The sequence below is a fragment of the Coturnix japonica genome, chromosome 1 (genome assembly GCF_054131305.1).
Source record: "Coturnix japonica strain WE chromosome 1, WE-NBRP24, whole genome shotgun sequence".
In the NCBI taxonomy this organism is placed as follows: Eukaryota; Metazoa; Chordata; class Aves; order Galliformes; family Phasianidae; genus Coturnix; species Coturnix japonica.
The window spans coordinates 154,860,816-154,883,671 of NC_140663.1; the positions used below are offsets into that span (position 1 = coordinate 154,860,816).

The 22,856-nt window shown below is 40.5% G+C and overlaps 2 protein-coding genes across 10 annotated transcripts in view; one reads left to right on the top strand and one right to left on the bottom strand.

Moving 5' to 3' along the window:
• Positions 1–764: 764 nt before the first annotated feature.
• Positions 765–15,127, top strand: SERPINE3 (serpin family E member 3). Its single transcript, XM_015851858.3, has 9 exons — positions 765–1,093; positions 2,010–2,304; positions 4,928–5,161; positions 6,163–6,360; positions 9,856–10,054; positions 10,554–10,654; positions 12,081–12,167; positions 13,703–13,786; positions 14,976–15,127. Exons 2-9 carry the CDS (start codon positions 2,049–2,051, stop codon positions 15,014–15,016), a joined length of 1,200 nt encoding a protein of 399 aa, XP_015707344.1. The 5' UTR covers positions 765–1,093; positions 2,010–2,048; the 3' UTR covers positions 15,017–15,127.
• Positions 15,128–15,958: 831 nt separating this feature from the next.
• The window catches only part of INTS6 (integrator complex subunit 6), a 38,241-nt gene continuing 31,343 nt past the window's right edge, over positions 15,959–22,856 (bottom strand). For 5 of the 9 annotated variants that reach the window (XM_015851859.3, XM_085536223.1, XM_085536222.1 and 2 more), the window contains 7 exons: positions 22,536–22,751; positions 22,301–22,427; positions 20,939–21,081; positions 20,314–20,548; positions 18,171–18,539; positions 17,638–17,731; positions 15,959–16,552 (listed from right to left, as the gene is read on the bottom strand). In XM_015851859.3, the coding sequence (XP_015707345.2) occupies positions 16,459–16,552; positions 17,638–17,731; positions 18,171–18,539; positions 20,314–20,548; positions 20,939–21,081; positions 22,301–22,427; positions 22,536–22,751 (1,278 nt within the window). In that variant the 3' untranslated portion in view covers positions 15,959–16,458. The remainder of the gene's footprint in view (positions 16,553–17,637; positions 17,732–18,170; positions 18,540–20,313; positions 20,549–20,938; positions 21,082–22,300; positions 22,428–22,535; positions 22,752–22,856) is intronic. The other 4 variants (XM_085536224.1, XR_014942140.1, XR_014942139.1 and 1 more) reach the window with 4 other exon arrangements.

Below are 22,856 nucleotides of genomic sequence, written 5' to 3' on the forward strand. Positions count from 1 at the left end.
AAGTTGACCAGAGCCTAAAAGCAGAACTGCTGTCCCTCTCTTCCAAGTAGTCTCACCACAGCAAGAATCAGCTTTGCTAGAGCACAAATATCACACCAGACAAAACTCCGGTTTTGTAGGAGAAGCGACTGGGGAATTAGATTGCAAAGGCATCTCCCTCACCCACAGCATACGTGTTCCAGACTGCCACCCGAGCACCACTGTGCCTTGTCCTCTCCTAACAACTCCAGTCTGTGCCTTTCCTCATTGCCCTCAGAGGCAGCCTAAGCTATCTCAGTGTGAAGAAGCATCTCTTAAAAGACAGTTTTATTTCCTCAACCTGTGGATGATGAGCAGTGTTCAATTCTGTCACATGAAGAAAGCCATGAACCACTGAAACTACTTTTAAAATGATCTTTGAAGCTGCTTTCACCATGGCTGTTCTGCTCCTGGTTCATCTCAAAGCGACCCCATCTTCATTTCCTCTCCTTTAAGTCACCGCTTTGTTGTTTCTCTCCCCTTGGCAACTAAAGAGTGAATGAAAATCTTCCTATTTGGGATGGCATTAAAAAGAAAGAAAGAAAAGAAGGGCAAATAAAGACATTTTAATTGCATGGGATTTCTGAATAAGATTTCAAAATAGGGAGGAAAAGTAGCTACGTGCCTGGTACACAGTGAGCCCTTTCTCTTCCCCTTTGTGGCAGAGGAATCAATGGAATTCATATAAAAGCGGGAGGGGGTGGGAAGAGAGATAGGAGATGCCTTGCCCAGTAGCAGCAGGTCACAAGCCTCATGAGGCTGGGGCAGCGCTTGGAAGGCAGTTGCCGGCTCTATCTCCATGTGAACCTTTTTGTTCCTTGCCTTGGATTTGCTGGTCAGTGGCATGCTGCTTTGCCTGGCTCTCCATAGAGCTTGTAGCCTACAGGAATTTGGACAGAGTGGTACAGACATCGCCGACAGAGACTCTGATCACTGACTATCCCTTTAAATGCAGTCTCATGACTTAGTCTTTACTCCACTACCTATTAAAGAAGGAGACAAGGCGTCCATAGACAGCTTCAATTCAGACACCCAGAAGGACTCAGAAAGGCAAGACAATTTAACAGAGCTAACTGTGAGTAACTGCAAAGAATTAGAGGTGCTCTCTAGAGCAAAGGGCACAGAGAAAGATTTGTAGGAAATCCTCAAGTGAAAGAAGGTGCAGCATTTTCTTAAATGTATTTGCATACGTTGTTCAAAAGGTGAAATTCGGCAACGAGAAAGAAGCTATTTTGTGGCTTTAATGTTTTTCCTTTAAAATACGAATCTAAGTGTCTCTTAATATAACGTGAACAAAATCTTCATTTCCCAGAACATAACATAGCAATGAGTTTGTGCTGCGGGCACTAAAGCCCTTTGCAAATGCAACGTTTTATTCCATAGTATGAACTGCATAGGAGGTATGTCTGGGTGGGAAATTTGAAGGCAGCCTTTTGCAAACATGGATGGAACCTCCAGGCTGCAGACTTCAGCTGAACACCTGCACCTGCTGACGGGTGGGCTTCCTTCGGATGTGTTTTCCTCTGGATGTGTTTATGAGCTGTTTGGATGTGGTGCTCAGGGATTTGATTTAGCGGAGGGTTGTTAGAGTTAGGGTACTATGGTTAGGCTGCGGTTGGACTTGATCTTCAAGGTCTTTTCCAACCTGGGTAATTCTATGAGTCTATGATTCGGGGAGTGCTGGAAGTGCTGGGGATAGAAAGGAGCTGGGGGTGCTGAGCAGTGTGGAGAACACAGAGCTTTCACCAAGGTGTCCCTTCACAGTGCAGATCACTGTTTTATTAATAGAGGAGCACTGTGTCTCCATGCACTGCACTGACCAAACATCCTGTATGGGTACAGCATACTGGAAAAGCTTGATTCTTGTTAGCCAACAACAGTCAGTGCGTCCCTACACCTTATCTTTTAATGGCAACATCTACTGGCTAGATATTGACTGATGCTTTACATGTTATCATTAATTGTCTAAGTACCTCTGTTATTAATTGCAGGTATGATTATCTGGTGGAGTGCATTCCCAACTCACCTTCATGTTGCCCACTGTCTCCTTTGCACTCATCCTTACTTGGTGCTTAGCCAAGGGCAACTGCATCTCCTATGATGAGCTGAAGGACCTGAAGACTGAATTTGCAATCAATCTCTACCGCCACGCTTCTGAAGCAGAAAACAGAACCAACCTGGTCATTTCCCCTGCAAGCGTGGCCATTTCTTTGGAGCTGCTGCAGTTTGGAGCTCAAGGAAATACCTTCACAGAGCTGCAGAATGCCCTAGGATACAACATCCATGGTAACGTACTGCATTAAAATAATACTTATTTTCCTACATTTTGCAGGAAAGTCTTACTAAGGGGATGACATGTACTCATGTCTAATGAACTATTTTTATTCTGCAAAAAAATGTAATTTGGGAGTGTTTTCTCCAGATTAGATAGGCAGGTGTCAGTGGGACAAAGGACGCTCAGTAGAAGGTATACGCACTATATTATTCCTTCTTTCCAAGTACTGCTTACTCTTTTACTGAAGCACAGCTGCTCCTAGAGAAGGTAACTCCATACAAAGACTAAAGATAAAACCTACCTTAATTACCTGTGCTGTAACCTACCTTAGTCATCAATGCCATTCTCTATATCATTGATATTCAAAACCAATATAGCAGTATGAACCAACTCCGGTTGATTTACTTTCTGTAAATTCAGTAGGATGATTTTAAACAGCATTAGTTCAGGCAGGGATTTTACCTCAGCAACTGCTGTGCTTTTTGTTGCATAAGGATTCAATCATTAAGGAAAGAATATTAAGTTAGAAGAATATTGCACATTAAAATTTAGGCACAAATCTCCACACAAGATACAACTAAGAGAAGTATAGATGTTATTAATGACCGGGTGGCTCTTTTGCACTGTCCTCATTCTTCTCATGTGTCAAAGAATATCAACCACATTTTTTATCTCTACTTTAATTTCTGTCTACTTCAGTTTAAGGCATTAGCCCTGTGCATCGAGGCTTTTAGCAACATTAATGTATGAATGTGAGAAAAAAGTAGAACAGGGTCTATTTTTATTATCCAAGATATCACATTTATAGTGGGGGAGAAAGATATCATGTCCTCCAAAGGTTTACAACTAATAAATAAGTACTTAGCCCAGATTTCAGATAAGTAAAAGCAAATTGCTCATATATACATATACAGAGGGTGGTTTAGGTTAGAGATTAGGAGGAAGTTTTTCACTCAGAGGGTGGTGACGCACTGGAACAGGTTGACCAAGGAGGTTGTGGATGCCCCATCCCTGCAGGCATTCAAGGCCAGGCTGGATGTGGCTCTGGGCAGCCTGGTCTGTAGGGTGACGACCCTGCACATAGCAGGGGTTGAAAGTGGATGATCCCTGTGGTCCTTTTCAACCCAGGCCATTCTATGATTCCATGATATTCTGTTTTTCCACTAGATATTTGCATTCATGTTTTAGTTGGTCCTTCTCTCACAATAACGAAGGATGTGGTTAAAATCTTGGCAGACTAAAAACAATGAAAACATTGATGGTTCATTCACTATTCACAGCTCTTACGTGCACCCGTAATCTTCTTTTAACATTTGGAATATTGGTTCACCTTTATTCTAATACTAAGAAAAGCGGTGTTTAAAGAGATGTCTTGAAAAAAGAACAGGCAAAATAATACACCTAGAAATGTTTTTTCCTTGCTGTTTTATTTGATCCACAGTAGAGTATTTTAAAGCAATTTTGAACTGCTCTCTGAGTAAGAATTCAGGACTCCGGTTAGCTAAGTGCTTTGATTTGACTGAAATTCCAAGCTCAGGATACCACACCTCACATTAACATCTGCTTCCAATTTACCATCTTTGATTTCTTTTGTCCTCCAGAGAGCTTGCCAAATGCTCCCGCACTGATGCAAAACACACAAGAAAAGCACTTTACACCTCAGACTGTGTGAGTTTTCTTGACATCTGTTCAAGGAGTTCAATATTTTATCCCTTCAAGAGTAATAGATCTAAGCTTTAATACCAATCTTCACAGAGGTGATCAGTCTCCCTGCAGGTTATTAGAGGAGCGCCGCTAGGCTAGAAAACCCACACACTGGATTCTTGGGTGGTAGAAATAGGAAGACATGAAGACATGAAACTTTCCCTTTAGCTCAGCAAAAATCTTTACTGATGTAGTAGAAGTCTTCTGATGAGGTGAGGGACCTGGCTGGGAGATGAAGTGTCACAGTGACCTTACCTTTGGCTTGATGCTCAGCCTCGGGCTGGTCAGTAGAGGAAGGATGGATCCAGCCCACCAAAACCCTTGCTAGGTTACCTGACCCAAATCATTTGTGTCCAAATCTGCCTTCCCTCAGTGCTGCCTATGGGAAACTGAGGACTTCATTTCATAATGGTCTCCCTGGGGTCAAAAGCAATATTTCTAACCAGGACTATATCAGTGAGTCCTTCAAAACTAAAGGGTCAAGAGTAGCAGACAGAGCTGGAGCAGTCAGGGAGATACTATTCCTGGGATGGGTGGTACCAGTGATGACATGAAAAGGAGATGTATGTCCAAAAAATGTTGTACCATAATGTACCAACAGCAGCTCAGCCAGTCACTGCTGGAGGTGCTCAGTCTCACCAATGAGAACTCAGAGAGAGAATGAATAATGACCCTGATGAAACATAAGAGCCCTATCACACACATAAAGGTGTGATCATGACATTGCATCAGCCACTTGACATATCTGCACTATCTGTGCTCATTGTGTCATTGTGCTCTACAGGAATACCCCATCTTATCAAGGTTGCTTCAGTTGTGAAAGCACTTTAACTTTCAGAAGACAGTAGTGCCAGCAATAGAGCTGAGAGCCCCTCAGATCTTATGTTTCAACATAATAATTGCAGTTATTCCTTCTCTCTCCCCTGGCAGATCAAAGCGTGCAGGATATGTTGCACAAGGTGTACGAAGGAACAGCTGACTCTGGCCAGGGTGCTGTGGTGCAGCTGGCTTGCTCCTTCTTCATGCACACTGGTGTGCAGCTCTCGCCTCACTTTGCTGCACATGTCTCACATTGGGCCAACAGCAGCCTGCAGCAAGCTGACTTCACCGACCCCAACCAAACCGCAGCCCTAATACAGGGGTGGATCACCGGTAACCTCGCAGGTAGTATAGCAACTCATGAGAATGATTGCATGTGAATAAATGTAAAATAAGAATAATTAGAGAACATGTATTTCACAAAGAATAAGGGGTTTTTTTGCCACACTCCACCTTGCACAAACCAAGACTCTTAACTAGGAGAAGGCACTGGGGAGACCTCACTGAGGCCTTCCAGTACTTGAAGGGAGTGTATAAACAGGAGGGGGAATGACTGTCCATGTGGGCTGATAGTGATTGGACAAGGTTTTAAACTGAGACAGGGGAGGTTTAGGTTAGAGATTAGGAGGAAGTTTTTCACTCAGAGGGTGGTGACAGACTGGAACAGGTTGCCCAAGGAGGTTGTGGATGCCCCATCCCTGGAGGCATTCAAGGCCAGGCTGGATGTGGCTCTGGGCAGCCTGGTCTGGTGGTTGGTGACCCTGCACATAGCAGGGGATTGAAACTCCATGATCATTGTGGTCCTTTTTAACCCAGGCCATTCTATGATTCTAAGACTAACAGCCAGGAAATCTCACTCTTGTGCTGCTGCTCATTCCTCATGGGAGCCGTAATAAGTCTGAATCTCTGACTGTAAGTTTGCAATATCAAGCCATAAACTCCTTGGCATTATTCCTCTAATTTTTAAAACGGGAATCCTTTTCAGTGCTCTCAGTTTTAACGAGGAGCAGCCAAACTCCCCTGGGACCAAGCTTGCTGCACAGAATGCTTTCATGCTGTGGGGGGGAGTGTGGAGGGCAGCCTCTGATGTTAAGACATCAAAATAGAAAATGAAAAGGTCTCCACATAAGTAAGAAAGGTAGTGAAATTAAATGAAATTAAATGTGTGTAAATGAAAAAAAAAATTAAAAAGCAAGTCCTTAGAAGCATTAGACCAAATAAAGCCCTGATCCGCCCCATCAACTTAAATTACACGAGTATTAATTTGGGCATTAATACACAATGCGATGTTGAACATACACATTAAGGCTGCTACTCCAAATAAGTAAAATCTCTCTCCCTTGCAGATAGGGATGTGCACAGTGTGCCTTCTGAAGAAGCTGTATCACCGCTCAGCCGCGTCGCTGTGGTGAGCACCATGTATTTCAAGAGCACGTGGCTGAAGAAGTTTTCCTTTATGGATACCCAGATTTTGCCTTTTACCACAGCAGAGAGCTCAACCCTGAAAGTGCCCACAATGCATCACACAGCTGAAGTTAACTACGGTAACTGCTCTCATTCCACATTCATATAGATAGTACTCTCCTTTCGAAGGTTTGAAGAATATGGGCTGGTGACACAACAACTCGTACTGTAGGCTTAATTTTCAATTACCAGGAAATCTACAACCCATTTTAATATAAAAAGCTCCTTTCCTTTCTGCCCTTAATTTGAAAGATAAAAATCTTTCTAATTCCAAGTCTAAATTTCTTCAAGACCAATTTATATCTTAGTACTGTGCAAGACATGCTTTTCAACTTAAATAGCTTATCTCAGCTTTGATATTTATTCCTAAACATATTTATGAGTAAATAATGAAATTGGCTAAAATGAAGATGCCAGGCTCATCTACTCTTCTCATTAAATAGATACTCCAATTCTCTAAAGAGTCCCTTACTGTACTTTTCCAATTTAAGCTAGTCTTCCTTGAAAGTAAGTAAGAAATTTATGTCATAATTGTAATGGGTCAAATACACATTTGGTATTTTGCTCTCAGAATTTCTATGTTGTGCTAGAATGCACTGTTATTGAGTGGTTACTCAGGCTGCACCCTAACTGTTCTGTTCTCCCAACATTCCATTTTTCTTTCAGCTGATGAGTCACAGGTAAATTAAGGGCATGGAAATCTTAATAAATGCATGCCTTTTTTTGTTGGCTTCTTGGGCACTATAGGGTTTCCACCATCCTGGTCATCAGGGTGACCTCACTGTCCACCTCTGATGAAAGCCTTCAGTATTGGCAATGCTTTGAACTCTCTTCAACATGAAAACTCCACTTTCACCTTGACTCATTTTAATCTCCTCTTCAAGCAGGTGCATTCTATCTTTCATTTCTGACTCTAGCTACCATCACTTCTACATATTACCTGTTAAATGTGGCATAGTGAATCTGTGTCTAATGTTTTACCTTAAAATCAGATGGCTGGATCTGTGCCTTTTTACCAAATCAATTACCTGACCAAAAAGATACCCGGACTTGCCTGATGTTGCGGTTTACCTTACTTTCCGTGTCCCTCTCTGACTTGGCCCTTTGTTTCTCCAGGTTATATTCTAAACTTTTTCAAATGAAGACCTCACCTCGAGATGCAGACTCTGACTCTACAGGTTTCTGGAAAATCTTTGCTAACACACTTTCAACTTTCACATTCATTCTCTTTGAATTCTAAAGTGGTAACTACCCAAGACCCAGATTTGTCTCTCTGAAGTAGGTCAAACTTCATTTGCATCTCTGGCATTGCAAGTCCTCTTGTTCTTTCCTCATTCCCATTAGGTACCTTGGTGTTATTCAATAATTTATCATCAAGCTAATCCTTTCCCATTATTTCCAGCAAATAATTGGAGATAAATTTGAAATTAAATAAAAAGAATTCAGTGTTCAGCTGCACCATTTTTTCTTCCTTTTTCTCTTGTTTCCACAGCTAAAGCTGTTTCCTTTTCTGGTCACATCAAGCAGGCCATTGGCCATTCATTATTTCTACAACTCTTTATCTCGGAACCCACCTGTCTAAGGAATCATTTTCTTCCACTTTGCAAGTTTGCCTGTATTGCTGTGGCTTTGCCTGTGGTGTTTCCTCTTCAAGAAAACCTGTGGTGTATCCAGCACACTTAATTCCCCTGATAGGATCACCCATTCCTGAACACACTCACACCTCTGGCTTGGAGAGCTCCCGTTCCTCTGGTGCATTCGTCTCTTTTAGAAGGGAATTAACTTCAGTTCAGAGTGCAGAATTTCCTTTTCCAAAACCCAGTGCCTCTTCACTCTCTGTAAACTACTACATCAGCTCATGGTCATTCAGCTCTGGGTGATTTTGTATCCCCAGCTCACTGCAGGGGAAACACTCTTCACCACTCTTTCTGAGCACAGATTTGTCCTAATATCCAACCTAACTTTTTCCCTGGTTCCCCCACCTCACCACAACCTCCTTTCAAGTAGTTATAGTGATAAGGACTCCCCTGAGCCTCCTTTTCTCCAGACTGAACAATCCCAGTTCCCCCAGCTGCTCCCCACAGGGCTTGTGCTCCAGACCCTTCACAGCTTTGTTGTCCTTCCCTGGTCATGCTCCAGGGCCTCAAGACAGGCTTACTACAACAAAACAGAGACCTGAGCTAAGTTTTCTTCATTATCAACATGATTGCAGCTGTCCACCACCAGGATCCAAAACAAAGATCAAGAAAGTTAAGCCATGGAAGATCCTGAGAACTAACAGTGATGCTAAGAAAGTGCCAAGACTACTATTTGTGCAAGCCTGTTAGATACTGCAGCTATATTACATGTTCTTTTTTTCCAAGCAATTTGTTAACTAGATTTGAATACTAATTTAGCTGCGTACCATCCTTATGGGATGCTCAAAATCAGTTCAACCAAGGAAGGCAAAACATCCCAAGTCAATCATTCTAAGTCTTTATTTTTATTTTTAATTAACAAATAAGGTCTGTATAACCTCTGTAGACATAACAGACTCCAAAACATCAGTATGCCCATGAATTAAACCACCCCCATCCTGTGCAGAACAAACACAAATCCTTTCTGCTCACAAACCAGAAGAGATTTGGTTTTTTTTTTCCAGCAAAATAACCCATGTGCTGGGGGATGGTTTTACCAGTGCAATTCCCTCTCAGTAATGCATGCTGGGAGGGCTGATCTAAGGATCTAACATTTTTAGGTTCTAGCAGGGCTACTGGCATGCAATGAATGCCACCTAACCCAGATTTGCAAAGCTTAGCAAACATTTTACACAAAACATTTAAGATATCCTGTGTCTCTGTGTTTATGAGCAGATATTTAGGTATGTTGAACAACAGTTAACTATATTCCACTAGTTATAAACACTGGCTCAAAAAGCATGAGTGTCTACCCTACAAGACACAACTACTACAGCTGGCTGAAAAGGGAGTAGGAAATCTGGCCTGCAGCAATGGTAATAATAAGTCATTTGCTCGTAACTTGTGTTTAACTCTTTCTCTGGCAATGATTTCTGTGTGTTCCTGAAATTACAGGGTTGGAAGCCAAACAGTTTGTACCTCTGAGACTGTTTTTTAAAAGTTTCATCTGATTTTGATAGGTTTTTCAGTTTTCATAATGAATACACTGGGTATATAATATATGCCCAACTACTTTACCATCTAATGTAGCTGTTGGTCTCCTGAAATAAGATTAAAACTCATTCTTAATGGTAGTAGAGAAGGAAACAGAAGGAAAAGAAGGTTTCGGTTAATTAAATAGGATACTCATTTTTTCAGCATAGTCACCACACAGGATATTGGTGGGAAGGTTTGACCTCTACTGACATAACACCAATATCTTCCTCTGATACTGTGGGCCAATGTGTGGCGACGTATAGGTGGCCCAAGCTGAGCCCATGCATCAGAGACAACCCATTGCACTCCATCACTGGTGTTCTGAACCATCTGCTTCCCCACACTTGTTTTTTTTTGAGGTCTGACCATTGTTTTCTTTTTCACTTTAATGATGACATAAGATCTATATTCACCTAAATACAGGTCAGTTCCAGACAACAACTCAGGATGCTTTCAGTGTCGTTGAGTTGCCCTACCTGGGGGAGAAACTCAGCATGTTCATAGTGCTTCCCAGCCACAAAAGAACGCCTTTGTCCCAGATTGAGTCTCACCTTTCTGCCAAAACCATAGCACTCTGGTCCAGCAGCTTAAAGAGGACAAAGATGGACATTTTTCTACCTAGGTAAGCAATTCTGTTCCTCTAAGATGACTTCACTACTCCTGTTGCCACAATTACATGTGATGTCAATGACACGCACAGCCTGTAGGACAGAAACAGATTATAAAACATCTCTCACAATACATTCTCCATGTGAACAACAATTTGTACATTAATACTCATCCCTTCCAACATCATTTCTGGAAACAATTCCAAGAGCCCTTTTGCTACAGCCAGATAGAATGCTAAAGAGAGCACGTTCAGGAATACGCAAAGTTCACATGTCAAGAAGACCAAGAGGCAGCATAATTACAACAGAGAGAGGTGAGGGCTTCTTGCTGTTAAAGCCTTCAAGTGAAGAGCAGTTGCTTCTCTGGGAAGTGTGCTTAATCAAGTAGAAATCATTGGACTCACACTGAAATAGATGAAGTGCGAAGGCTTGAAACAAATTGCATGTTCCACCTTTTAGCTCTATGAAAGTATGAATCCTGAATTTAAATCACATCTCTCATCTTAATTTCAGGTTTAGTATTCAAAGCCTTTTTGATCTAAAGACAGTTTTTTCTGCCTTGGGAATTAGAGATGCATTTGATCCCATCACTGCTAATTTTAAAGGCATTTCAGGTAAGAGGCTTGACTGAATACAAAGTGATCATTGACCCAACATGTATAGATTCTTAGATAACAATGAAGAGATTCAGTAGACTCAGGTGTTCTGTGTTGATTTTACTACTTTCTCTGTGAACTCCAAAACAAAATTCCCATTCAAATGATCTACTTTATTACTGATAATTCTATTAGCATTGGTTGCCTGGGAAAAATATAGGGACATTGTCCAAATTTGCAGGAATAGGACTAGGAAAGCTAAGGCACAGATGGTATTGAACATCAGGAGGGACACAAAAAACACAAGGGATTCTTTAGATACATTGGGTAGAAGAGGCTGAGTCAGGCTTCTCACACCTGAACTTCTATGTGTGTGTATGTGGAGAAGGGAGTGGGAAGCAAAATCCCTCCCATTGTAAGAGCAGAGCAAGACTGAGTCTGCCTCATAATGCTGAATGTGTTCAAGACCATGAGGCTGGATGACATGCAACCCAGGGTCCTAAGGCCTGATGGTCCTGATGTGGCTGCCAAGATGTTCTCCATCGTATTTGAAAAGTCCTGGCTGTCAGGCAAAGCCCCAGTGACTGGAAAAAGGGAAACATCACTCCCATTTTTAAGAAAGGAAGGAAGAAGGACCCAGGGAACTAGAGGCCAGAGAGCCTCACCTCTATGTCTGGGAAGATCATGGAGTAGATTATTCTGGAAGAGATATTAAGGCACATGCATTCAACACACCACTGTCCAAATGGTGGGAATAGAATAAAGAATATAGAATAAAGAACAAATAAATGAAGGTATAAATGAGAGAAAAGAGCATTCGCAGCAATGACTTAAGGTTCCATGAAAGTCTTCCTAATCAAAGAGGCACACAAATTTGTGTGTTTCTACTCATGATCTGGAAGTCCTTGTCTCTCTCCATCAGCAATAAAGATCTGCTGTCTTCACAAGAGTAAAATAACCTGATGTTGCCTTCCTCATGCGTTGTCTCACTCTAAAGATGTTTCCATATGGTGTCAAGTGATGTTCTTCTGCAACCGGAACATGTAACAGAGAACATTTCCAGGCAGAAAGATACGAGACACACACAGGGGTTTTAACTTACTCTCCAGTTTCCCTGCACTTGGAGAATGCTGATCAAAACACCCCACAGCCCTATTATTCCAGCTATGGGCTGAGCTATGATGTTCTTGACATAGACCTGGCTCAGATGTTTGGACTGTCTGTATTTATCCCTACCAGACACATGCATGTAAAATCCTCTGGCACAGCTCACCTTCAGCACAGTTTAGGTTCAGCCTAAGATCCTTAGAACCTGCAGGAGAAAACAAAACAAACAAATATAAAAGGTAAAAGCATTATAAATTAACGAAATAAAAATAGTATTCACAATAAAATGCATGAGAATGCTATGAATATTCACCTGTTGGGTCGGTTTGTTTTGCAGAGCAAGCTGGCCTTTATATTTCAGAAGCTATTCACAAAGCAAAGATTGAAGTAACAGAGGATGGCACCAAGGCGTCAGGAGCTACAGGTAAATCATACATACAAGTGTTACTTTTCACTCCTGGAGACTGTCACAACAGCAACAACTGCTCATCACAAAACTGTTTCTCCAAAGCATGTCAGCATTTAGAAGCACACCCACTCCAAATGCAAACATTTGTATTTAATATTTCTATTTCACCTTAGTAGTTGCTCGTAGGAACTTTCAAACCTCCTTCCATTCCGTGGTTGATGTTAGACCAGCACACAAAAGCTTGGATGAAATCCAACTTTACCAGCACAGGAAAAATCCAGTTTAACAAAATAAACCACTTTTTCTGTTGGTTAAATAGAATAATAGAAAATCCTGAGCTGTATCGTACCCACAAGGTTCACTGCGTCCAACTCCTGGCTCCACACAGCACCGCCCAAAACCAATTTCTTTGTTCGTATCCCAGAAACCAAAGGAGGTTACTCTCTGTTCATCTGCACCTCCTAAATCATGGTAGGGTTTGTTTCTGGAGGCAGTCCCATTGGTACCTTGGAAATTCACGATGTGAAAGTTTGGTCTGGTTGACTCTCTGATCATCTTAGTGGTCCCCCCTCTGAGCCGGTGGGTGGCAGCCCTGCCCATGGCAGGGGGTGGAACTGGATGATCCTTGAGGTCCCTTCTAACCCTTCTTTGATTCTAAGGTTAATAGCAGTCAGAGAGCATCACACCTTTACTCCACTAAAACCAGTGCCAGAACTTCCATGAATTCTCATCAGACCAAGCTAAGAAGCTGGTTTACAAATGTCTGATTATGTTCATTGCTGTACATTAAAAGCTCTGCATCCAGACACACACACGCGGCTTTGAAGTCATTTTGTTGTTGTTTTTTTTTAGGAGCACTGAAGTAGTGCCACTCAAATTCACTTTATTGAGTCTTACTCAAATTTTCAATTGAATTCTGTTGTTTTAACTGCTTGTTACAATTATCCAAGTTTTCAGTTTTGTCAATATAGCCAATACTACATAGCTGCAAGGCACAATTGATTTGAACATGGCTTATAATTGCTCCTAAGCCATCATAACTTTAGAGACCATTTAACCACCCCCATGCAGCTCTTTAAAGATACTCAGTCTTAGCTATGAGCTCTAATTTCAGGAAGATTTAAGTACTTATTTGCTGCTTCCCATTTAGAAGAGGGGATTACATTTGCGCCTACAGGACAAAATCACTTGTTTATCCTTAGAGTCACAGCTTGGGCTCTGGGATTCTAGTTCTGGGATCTCCTTGTTCTTCACTAGGAGAGTGGTTAGGCCCTGGAACAGGCTGCCCAGGGAGGTTGTGGATGCCCCGTCCTTGGAGGTGTTCAAGATCAGGTTGGACGGGGCCCTGGGCAACCTGATCTAGTAAAGGTGTATGTTTGGTGGCCCTGCCAGGCAGGGGGGTTGGAACTACATGATCCTTGAGGTCCCTTCCAACCCGGGTCATTCTGTGTGATTCTGTGATTTGGTATGGTGAGTTTTGAGGGCACAGAATAGAAAATGGAATAGAAAAATCAATGCATTTTACTAATATCTTCTTAATTGCATGGCAGCAATGGTACTACTGAAAAGATCTCGAACACCTGTTTTCAAAGCAGACCGACCTTTCACTTTTTTCCTGCGACAAGCCAACACAGGTACGCACGCTCTCTGATTCAGCAGCAGAACCATTCTCAAGTAGCACTCAAATTGGTAAGACGCTTGTTGTGCATCTTCAGTCCAGGACGTTTCAACAGCCAGGAACAGTGGGTTTAGATTTTAAAGCATACATAAGGAATAGCTTAATTTCCTTTAAAATACATAATAATAAAAGAAGGAGAGCCAAGCCAGGAAAGGCATAGCTCAGCAGTTCAGCAAACCAACAGCCTCCAACCGAGCTACAGTTCCAAATGTACATAAGTTTCTCTTCTCTTGTACCAAACTCCAACACCTTTGAGGAGAAGGTGCTCCCCTGCTTCACATTCTCATGAAACATTCAGGTTCTCAAAAGCCATGGACTTTCACTGGATGTCACTAAAGGACTGAGACAAAAGCTCAACAGAAAAGCCTACAATTTGTGCATTCACCTTTGCAATCACTGTCAGGGTTCAGTAAAACACTGTTTGGGGACTTGCCTAAAAAGACATGAGGAAGCTGTTCTCCTTAATTGTTTGTAGCAGATAATTACGTTCACCGCCCGTAAATACCCACGTAATTAAAACTCAGCTCTACAGATTCTGGTTAATCAAAGCATAAGTATTAAGCAAGGGCAAAAAAGAAATAGGAAAAAAGGCACTGAAGCAAATCTGACCAATGAAATCTGAGCTGTAGACTCCTCAGGATTAAGACCAAACAGTAACTCTAAGGAATAAATCTGCTCAGTTTACAGTATATGGTGAATTGCATGAAAAGGAAATGCAGCTGTACAATGGGATTCTGACATGACTGCAACTCAAAACTCAAAGTACATTTAATATTTCCAATGGAAAAAAAAAAAAAAAAAAAGAAAGAAGGGAAACCCAAAAACACAGCCCTTGTTTGTCTTTGTTCTGACACAGTAAATGAAGTTTTTCATTGGGAAAACGGCAGAGTCGTATTACTCTGTTCAGAAGTGATTCTTTAGGATGCGTCCTGGGCAACTCTCTGGTTGGGTTGCTGTTTGGAAACAATCCCTATCCTCAATGCAGTAATGCTCTGATTACCCTAAGACAAGCATGTAGCTGCACAATCAGTTTTTACATATAATAAAGAACTTCAAATCTGCTACTTCAATGCTTAATTCAAGTACTGAAATTGTACCACATGTTGAAAACTTGGTCCCAGTTTTAACACTGTTTTCTTTTACAGGTTCAGTACTCTTCATAGGAAGAGTTACAAATCCTCTATAATAAATGCTAGTCAAATACCACCTTCCACTCCTCCTATGGTGAACTTCTCTCAGATGAAATTAAAGGCTACATTATGTATGTATTTATTAAACATTCTTGCTTGCAAAAATATTAAGTCCCCTTCAATGTTATTACTTTATACGAACTACAGTAATCCTAGAATGGCCTGGGTTGAAAAGGACCACAACGATCCTACAGTTTCAACCTCCCTGCTATGTGCAGGGTCACCAACCACCAGACCAGGCTGCCCAGAGCCACATCCAGCCTGGCCTTGAATGCCTGCAGGGATGGGGCATCCACAGCCTCCTTGGGCAACATGCTGTAGTGCGTCACCACCTTCTGAGTGAAAAACTTCCTCCTAATCTCTAACCTAAACCTCCCCGTCTCAGTTCGAAACCATCCCCCCCCTCTTGTCCAATCATTATCAACAGTCAGTCCCACTCCTGTTTATATGCTCCCTTCAAGTAATGGAAGAAAAATTAGACCTGTCTGGAAAAAACTAGTCTTTGCTGTAGTTGTGGTGCTAAACATCTTGCATCTTGGAGGAAAAACTGAACAGATTTTGCCACTGCAATACTGAAGAACTGGTTCACAGCTCCTGCATGACACCATCTTGCTGGCAGGTGCTGGGCTGATCAGCTGGACTCATTCAGAACAAGTGATCTAAGAGGAAATGTTCCACAAGAAAGAAGTCAGGAGCGTCTGGCAAAGATAAAATTAGGGTCAAATAAAGTGATACTTTATGTCCAGGATGGCTGGGCTGTTCATTTTACCATAGTCACAATTCTGCTTTCACTTCAACAGCTTTTAATGAAGAACAGAACATTCAGTGACACAAACCTGCTCATCATACAGCATCAGACTAACACCAACAAATGGAAGTTCCCTAAAAGGAAGGCAAAATGAACCAATTCCAGTAAAAACTGAACTCAATCCCAGGCAAACGTTAAAATAGAGCTTTTATTGATGGAATAACAAAAGTGCTTTTCTTAAATATTTGTCAAAATACATTTATACAACTTACAATAATATATCCAAAATAACTGTATATACAAAACATTACCTTGTTTTATGTATGTGCTTTTTTTTTTTCCTCTTTTCTGAAAATTACAAATCAACTTTTTGGCAAAGCTCAACCTTAAGAGGTGATCGTTTCGAAGATCAGCGTAAGAAAATAGAACCTGAGGGAAAGTGACACTGAAGTCCGTGGACAGACAAGGAGTTCTCCATTTAGTTAAATAAAAATGTTTTAGTGATATTTTTTCACATTACAAAGTAACAGAAAGGAAGAAAAAAAAAAAAAAGATGACAGATACTTTTCTCATTCTTTTATAGAGCAGCTTCTCATTCTTCCATATACAGAACTTGGGATAAGAGTGCATGTCAAAAATGAATGCAAGTAAGAACAGCAGTGCCCTGCTGTGGCTCTGCTGTGCAGTTCCTTAGCTGCTGTTGATATGGTTGACCTGATTGGATCTGCGATGGATTTCTTCCAGAAAACTCTCCAGCTGTTCTATCAGCATTCGTTTTTTAAACCTGTATTTAAAACAAGGTATTAATGAATGCACATCATACATCAAGTATCGTTAGCAGAGTGTTTACTGAGCTATCATTTTAGGTACACTGAGTGATGGCATTGCATGTACTTCGCTTACTAGAACTTTAGGTAACTACTAACTTGCTTCTCCCATTTAGTAAGAGAATACAAACTGGTGTTACTACAACTCTGGCCCAGTACGAGGTTAAATATCACTCAGCCTTCAGAATGCCAGAAAAACCATTGTTTTCTATTTCCAGAAGTAAAGAAAACATATGAAAGAACTACAGTCCTAAAGGTAGCAGCAGCTTTTATTCTGCATGCCTTCATGGCACAAGCACAGAAGAGAATTTGGTTCTGATGGCAAAATGGCCATCACAGAGCATAGAGCGTGTTTTGAGATAATGAGAAAATATAAATAAGAAGTTTGAGAGGAACTGAAGAAATATAGATGTAAACCATACTTGGAGTCTCTGTACTTCTATTCCCTCCAGACTACAGAAATTTGAGCATGAGAACATTGTCTCCTTCGCTCAAACCGCTGCCTTGCAGCATGCTGTTCCTTGTTGTTTCCAGCTACCACCCCTTGCGACACTTCTGCATTCAAGAAGCAACTTCTGACCAATGCTTTGGCAGCTAACATGTACTCAAAGCAGCAATGAAAAGATCACACACTTGCACTGTTCTGAACTGTACTCTGAGTTTGGTATTATGACCATATTAAACTCTGGCAAAAGCATCTGTTCGCAAGTTCCCAGAAGTTAAATGATTATCTAATTACCTTTTCTTCCTATACCATTGTTCACCTACCTTTATGATGATTTAGCAGTTACAGCTACTAACATTAAGACTCAGTATAAAGCAAAAAAAAACACCAAAACCATCAGGAAGTTTATGTATTTCTAGTGTTTGTTTTCTACAAAATGATTCACACAAAGCATTGTGTGGGAAGTTTAAGACACAGGACTGCATGGATGTCAAGCAATTACAAGGAGCAGTAGATGGTGCAGTTTTATAAGATTAATACAATTCAGTATTGTATTAATCTTATACAATCTTACTTTAAGATCTTAATCTTACCTACCTTGAAGCTTCTTTAATTACATTTTGCAAAAATATCAGTCTGGTTTGTAAGCTTCCTTGTACATGCTTCAGTAAAAAGAAGATTCTTTCGTATTCTTGAAAAAAATAAGAGCAAAAACAGTTAAAGAGACACCCGTTAAAACATTTTGCTTTATGTGAACAAAGGCAAGAGAATTAATTCAGCTTCTGATAAGACAGATCATCTAAAATCCAGGCTTATAATGATAACATACAGTTTTATCAACATTAACATTAAAAACCATAATCAGATGGTCATGTTTAGGATATTACTAGGATACCTATAATTCTAATATCAATAACGATAACCATTACTTTCATGGAAATTGACAGATGCAGCAGTATTAGAATCATTCATCCAGGAAGTTTTTACAAGCTGCTTTAAAACAAATCTATCTAGCTTTCAATTTCATTTCACTCTTCACGGTTTAGTATTTTTCTGAAAAGGCAAAATAATATTAATTCTTTGCCTAGCTCTCATGCCAGTCATTTAATGAAGAGATTTGGAATGCTTACTTCTTCCTGGTTTTCGGATCTCTTTCATGATTTGTGCTCTCAGCTCTATATTAATCTCTCTGGAACTTCTGCAGGGCACTGTTTTTTTCCCTTTGCTGGTTGAAGATATTGGCAAACTGTCTTCAGTATTTTCTTCTTTACTACTTGATTCATCATGATTCTCCAAAAATCCATCAACATTCAAGTTATTCCCTAGATGCTCATGGCCTGCACCCTCTATATGAGCTGCTGATCGATCCAATGAATTGAATGAAGAAGACATTGAAAATTCAGAATCCACAGCATCTGGGAAATCATCTGATGAAAGCGGGTCTGTAACATGATTCTCTACCACATCATCCATTGCAATCTCATTATTAGCTTCTGATGCTAAAAAAAAAAAAAAAACAAAAAAAATACAATAAAACACAGATTACTCATACAAGTTCTGCCTTCTTTATGATCTGATAGAGATCACTGAGACTACGGCAAGCAGCAATACTTCTAGAACTATGCTTCAGCCTGTCTATTATACATGCCCGGCACAAGAAAACGTTTGTGGGTTGTTGTTTCTGGGCTGTAACAAAAAGCACATCGGTTTATTTCCTCTCAGCTAATGGCTTAAAATTACAGCTGTATTCTTCACAGAATCACAGAATTATAGGGGTTGGGAAAGACCTCCAGAGATCGAGTCCAACCCCCCTGCCAAAGCAGGCTCCCTACACCACTTCACACAGGTAGGCGTCTAGGGGGGTCTTGAATATCTCCAGAGAAGGAGACTCCACCACCTCCCTGGGCAGCCTGTTCCAGTGCTCCGTCACCCTCACTGTAAAGAAGTTCTTGCACACACTGCTGAAAAGAGACTGGCCTCACCACTTTGCCCCTCACACCTCAGATATTTATAGACCTGGATCAGGTCCCCTCTCAGTCTTCTCAAGGCTAAACAGACCCAGTTCCCTAAGTCTCTCCTAATAGGGGAGATGCTCCAGGCCCTTCACCATCTTTATGGCCCTCTGCAGGACTCTTTCCAAGAGATCCCTGTCTGTTTTGTACTGGGGAGCCCAGGACTGGACACAATATTCCAGATTAGGGCAGAGTAGAGGGGGAAGATCACCTCCCTCGACCTGCTGGACATGCTCTTTTTAATTCACCCCAGTATGCCATTGGGCTTTTTGGTGTCAGCCAATCCTACCAACTTCGTATCATCAGCAAACTTGCTGAGGGTGGCCACTATCCCCTCATCAAAGTCATTGATGAAGATGTTGAACAAGATTGGACCCAGCACCGACCCCTGGGGGACACCGCTAGTTACAGGTCTCCAACTGGACTCTGCACCACCAATGATGACCCTCTGTGCTCTGCCAGTCAGCCAGTTCTCAGCCCACCTCACTGTCCACTCATCTGTCTCACACTTCCTCAGCTTTGTCATAAGGATGCTGTGAGAGACAGTATCAAATGCCTTGCTGAAATCAAGGTAGATATCCACTGCCCCTCCCTCCATCCATCCAGCCAGTGACATCATAGAAGGCTACTGGGTTGGTCGAGCATGACCTCCCTCCCCCTTGGTGAACCCATGCTGAGTACTCCTGATAACCTCCTTTTCTTACAATTGTCTGCAGATGGCATCCAGCACAAGCTGTTCCATCACCTTTCCAGGGAAACTGATACATGCATTATCAACAGCAAAGAACTAACCTGTACAATGTACTTTTACTACATACTTATCTTTCCTTATTAAAGTGAACTGTCAAACTTATTGAGCAACTGTTGCTCACCGAACAGTGAGAGCAAGACTGTTACACAGTACCTCAGCTCAATACTAAGGAAAATAAATCCACTGCACTACAGGGAAATTCAAAATAACCTCAAGTTGTGATAACTTCTGGAGCTTGTAAATTTCCAGGAAAAAGAAGAACACCCTTCTGTTTACAGTCTCCTCATTTAATACAGGAAATACAGTGTTTATATTGGAAAGTTCACATGAGACTTCTGTCTGAAGAGCTATGTTAACTCTCTGTGATAAGCCCCCATTGCACACTTACATACTTCAACTACACATTTCCAAAAACTGCCCTATTTGGGAAATCAGCCAATAATATTTCTACAAAGACACACTTTTTCCATAAATAAAAACCAAATACTCTACATATAAAAATTCACTTACTTTTGTGAATAGGAATAGGTTTAACAAGGTCGAGCTGTGCTTGTGTGATTGGTGATGGTGGTCCTTTTCCTCCAATGTGGTTATTTACAACTGGAGGAGTCTGTGGTCGACCTCTGAGCAGGGGAGACATACACCGGCGCCTTTTTGGAATCCCTTGCATACTTGGTTCTCCAGGTCTTTTATGTTTATTTTGAGGTCCTGATACAAACTCATCCGCTTCATCTATCATCATTCCCTGTATTTAATGGGTAGAATGCTTAAAACTTCAATCCAGAAACACGTAATATAAAATATTGTGAACACTCTGGTATGGTGATGTTTACAAGGCAATAACATACAACATGCCACTATGTACCAGCTTCTCAAATGGCAAAGGAAATATGCTTAGGTATTAGCTATACTACAATGACAAGCGTTTCACTTATAAAGGACTTTAAAGGCATAATACTGTTTTCTAATAAAGACTGCCCTTCATATGATAACACTGATGAAAAACTGAGAAACATTCTTGTAGGCAATGCCTTCCCAAATACTTGGAATTACTTCTCCTATATGTTACTCTTTGAATAGTCTAACTAGCAGCAGACAACAGCATGTTTTTAAAAAAGCTATATAGAAAAGTCACCTTTTTGTCCAACTTGAATGGATTGCCAAATGTATGGAGCCTTCGAGGTTGATCAGGATCAAGCTCTCGGAGTGGAGAAGGTATTTGTTTTAGATATTCCTGGTAATTTCCCATTTGTGCTATAGGTACACTGTGAACTTGATCTGTTATAAAAGGATGGTTATTAATAGACTAAATTCCCGTAAGATGAGCAGTATAATATAACTCCACTTAACATCTCAAATTTTCAGCCTTTTATCAAATGCATTAACAGAGTAGATATGCAAAACTCACCATTATTCTCACCTAATTGGTATTTATAACATCATGATTTGAGTGCAGAAAGCTTGATTAAAGGAAACTGTCATGTATTCCAACATGACATGGAAAAAGCAATAGCTGTCATGCATGGATTTAGTTTTCCAGAGTGTCCCATAGCTTTTCAACAGGTAGATGGGTGGGGGAAAAAAACAAGACTTGCAATAAATTTTATTCTAAAACATTACTACAAACAAAATCTACAGTAATGCAACGTAGTAATGCCATGCTGCATATAGCTTTGATAGACATCTACCCAATTTGGGGTACATCAAATGTAATTGTTGAGACTGGCACATTCTTGAAGCAACAGTAAATTTTTTTGCCACTGGAATCAGAATTTTCAAATCTACAGGACCTGAAAACTTAAACTTGCTAAACGTTTTCTCAAGCAGAATATAAGCTACCAAAAACAGCAGGGAAAACAATTGTAAGTTTTGATGTGTTTTAACCCCTTTGTCAAACAGCAACTTCTTTGTATTTCAAATGATTTTCTGTCACTACTTAAGTCAGATTAATATCTGTGACCAAATGACAATGCAAAATACACTTTTACTTGCATTATCCATTTTCTCCACTTTTTTCATCACCTCTGTTTGTTAGATGCCCTAACATAGTGTCAGAAAACACAACTTAAAGTGAAAATGAAACAATCATACAACTGCTGTTGACCTACAGGGCAAAAAAATCACACTGACAGCACCTAGTGAGTAAGCTCATCTTTCCACTATTCACAAAACACTTCTTACATGGAAAAAGGTCTTAATGTTCAAAAATCCCCTCAAATTTTCTTAGATACATCATGAAAGCTGGTGAAAAAAATAAGCGAACAAAATCTGTAAGTAAAAGTCCAAATCTCCTCAGACTAAAGGACAGAGTGGTGAATCTATATCCTTTCTGTCCCCAATTGCTTTTCTTCCAATTAGCTAAGGAACAAAGTCAAGTTTAATGGCAGATGGCTGCTAAGCTTTTATGAATAAATATTTGTTGAGTCTTCAAAATTTAATAAAAGTGATATCATGTAAAGGCAAAAAAAAATAAAAAATAAAAAAAAGCTCAACCAACCTTCATCTTGTCCTTTGAGGAACTTCCGAGTACTCTTCAGTAAATTAGATCTCATTCGTGTTAATTGATCCAAAAGATTTCTTCTAGGTATATCATAAGCATTTCTAAAAGTTTGAGGTTTCAAGTCCTATGGTTTCAGTAATTAAAGTTTCAATTAACACAACGTATGAAACAATATCTAGCATTTCAATGGTAGTATATTGAAAATAACAACATTACACACAGTGGTGCTTACCTTATTCAGCAAAGCTATTTGGAACCCAGCATACTCCTTCATATTGAAGTCTAGAGGTCTATGAGGAATTTCCCCAGTAATCCCCTGTAGCAGATGTTGAAAATCGTTCCTATGTGCCATAGACAGGTTGTGTGATCTGCTTCTGACCTTAATTCCAGTCTCTTGCGCTACCTTTTTGCCTACAGAGCCAATGACTCTATCGGACTCTATTTTGGCCTTAATTTAAAATAAATAAATAAATAAAATTGACAATATGCTCTTAAAAGAATTAGTCACTTATTCATTTTAAATTCCTACCTAGAAGATTCAACAATGTGCTAA

What these genes read in the sequence shown, in the direction of transcription:
- SERPINE3 (XM_015851858.3), top strand. Translation starts at nt 2,049, where the DNA reads ATGTTGCCCACTGTCTCCTTTGCACTCATCCTTACTTGGTGCTTAGCC. An exon ending in CCTAGGATACAACATCCATG is followed by an intron (nt 2,305 to 4,927) that starts GTAACGTACTGC and finishes CTCCCCTGGCAG; the next exon opens with ATCAAAGCGTGCAGGATATG. An exon ending in TAATTTTAAAGGCATTTCAG is followed by an intron (nt 10,655 to 12,080) that starts GTAAGAGGCTTG and finishes TTTGTTTTGCAG; the next exon opens with AGCAAGCTGGCCTTTATATT.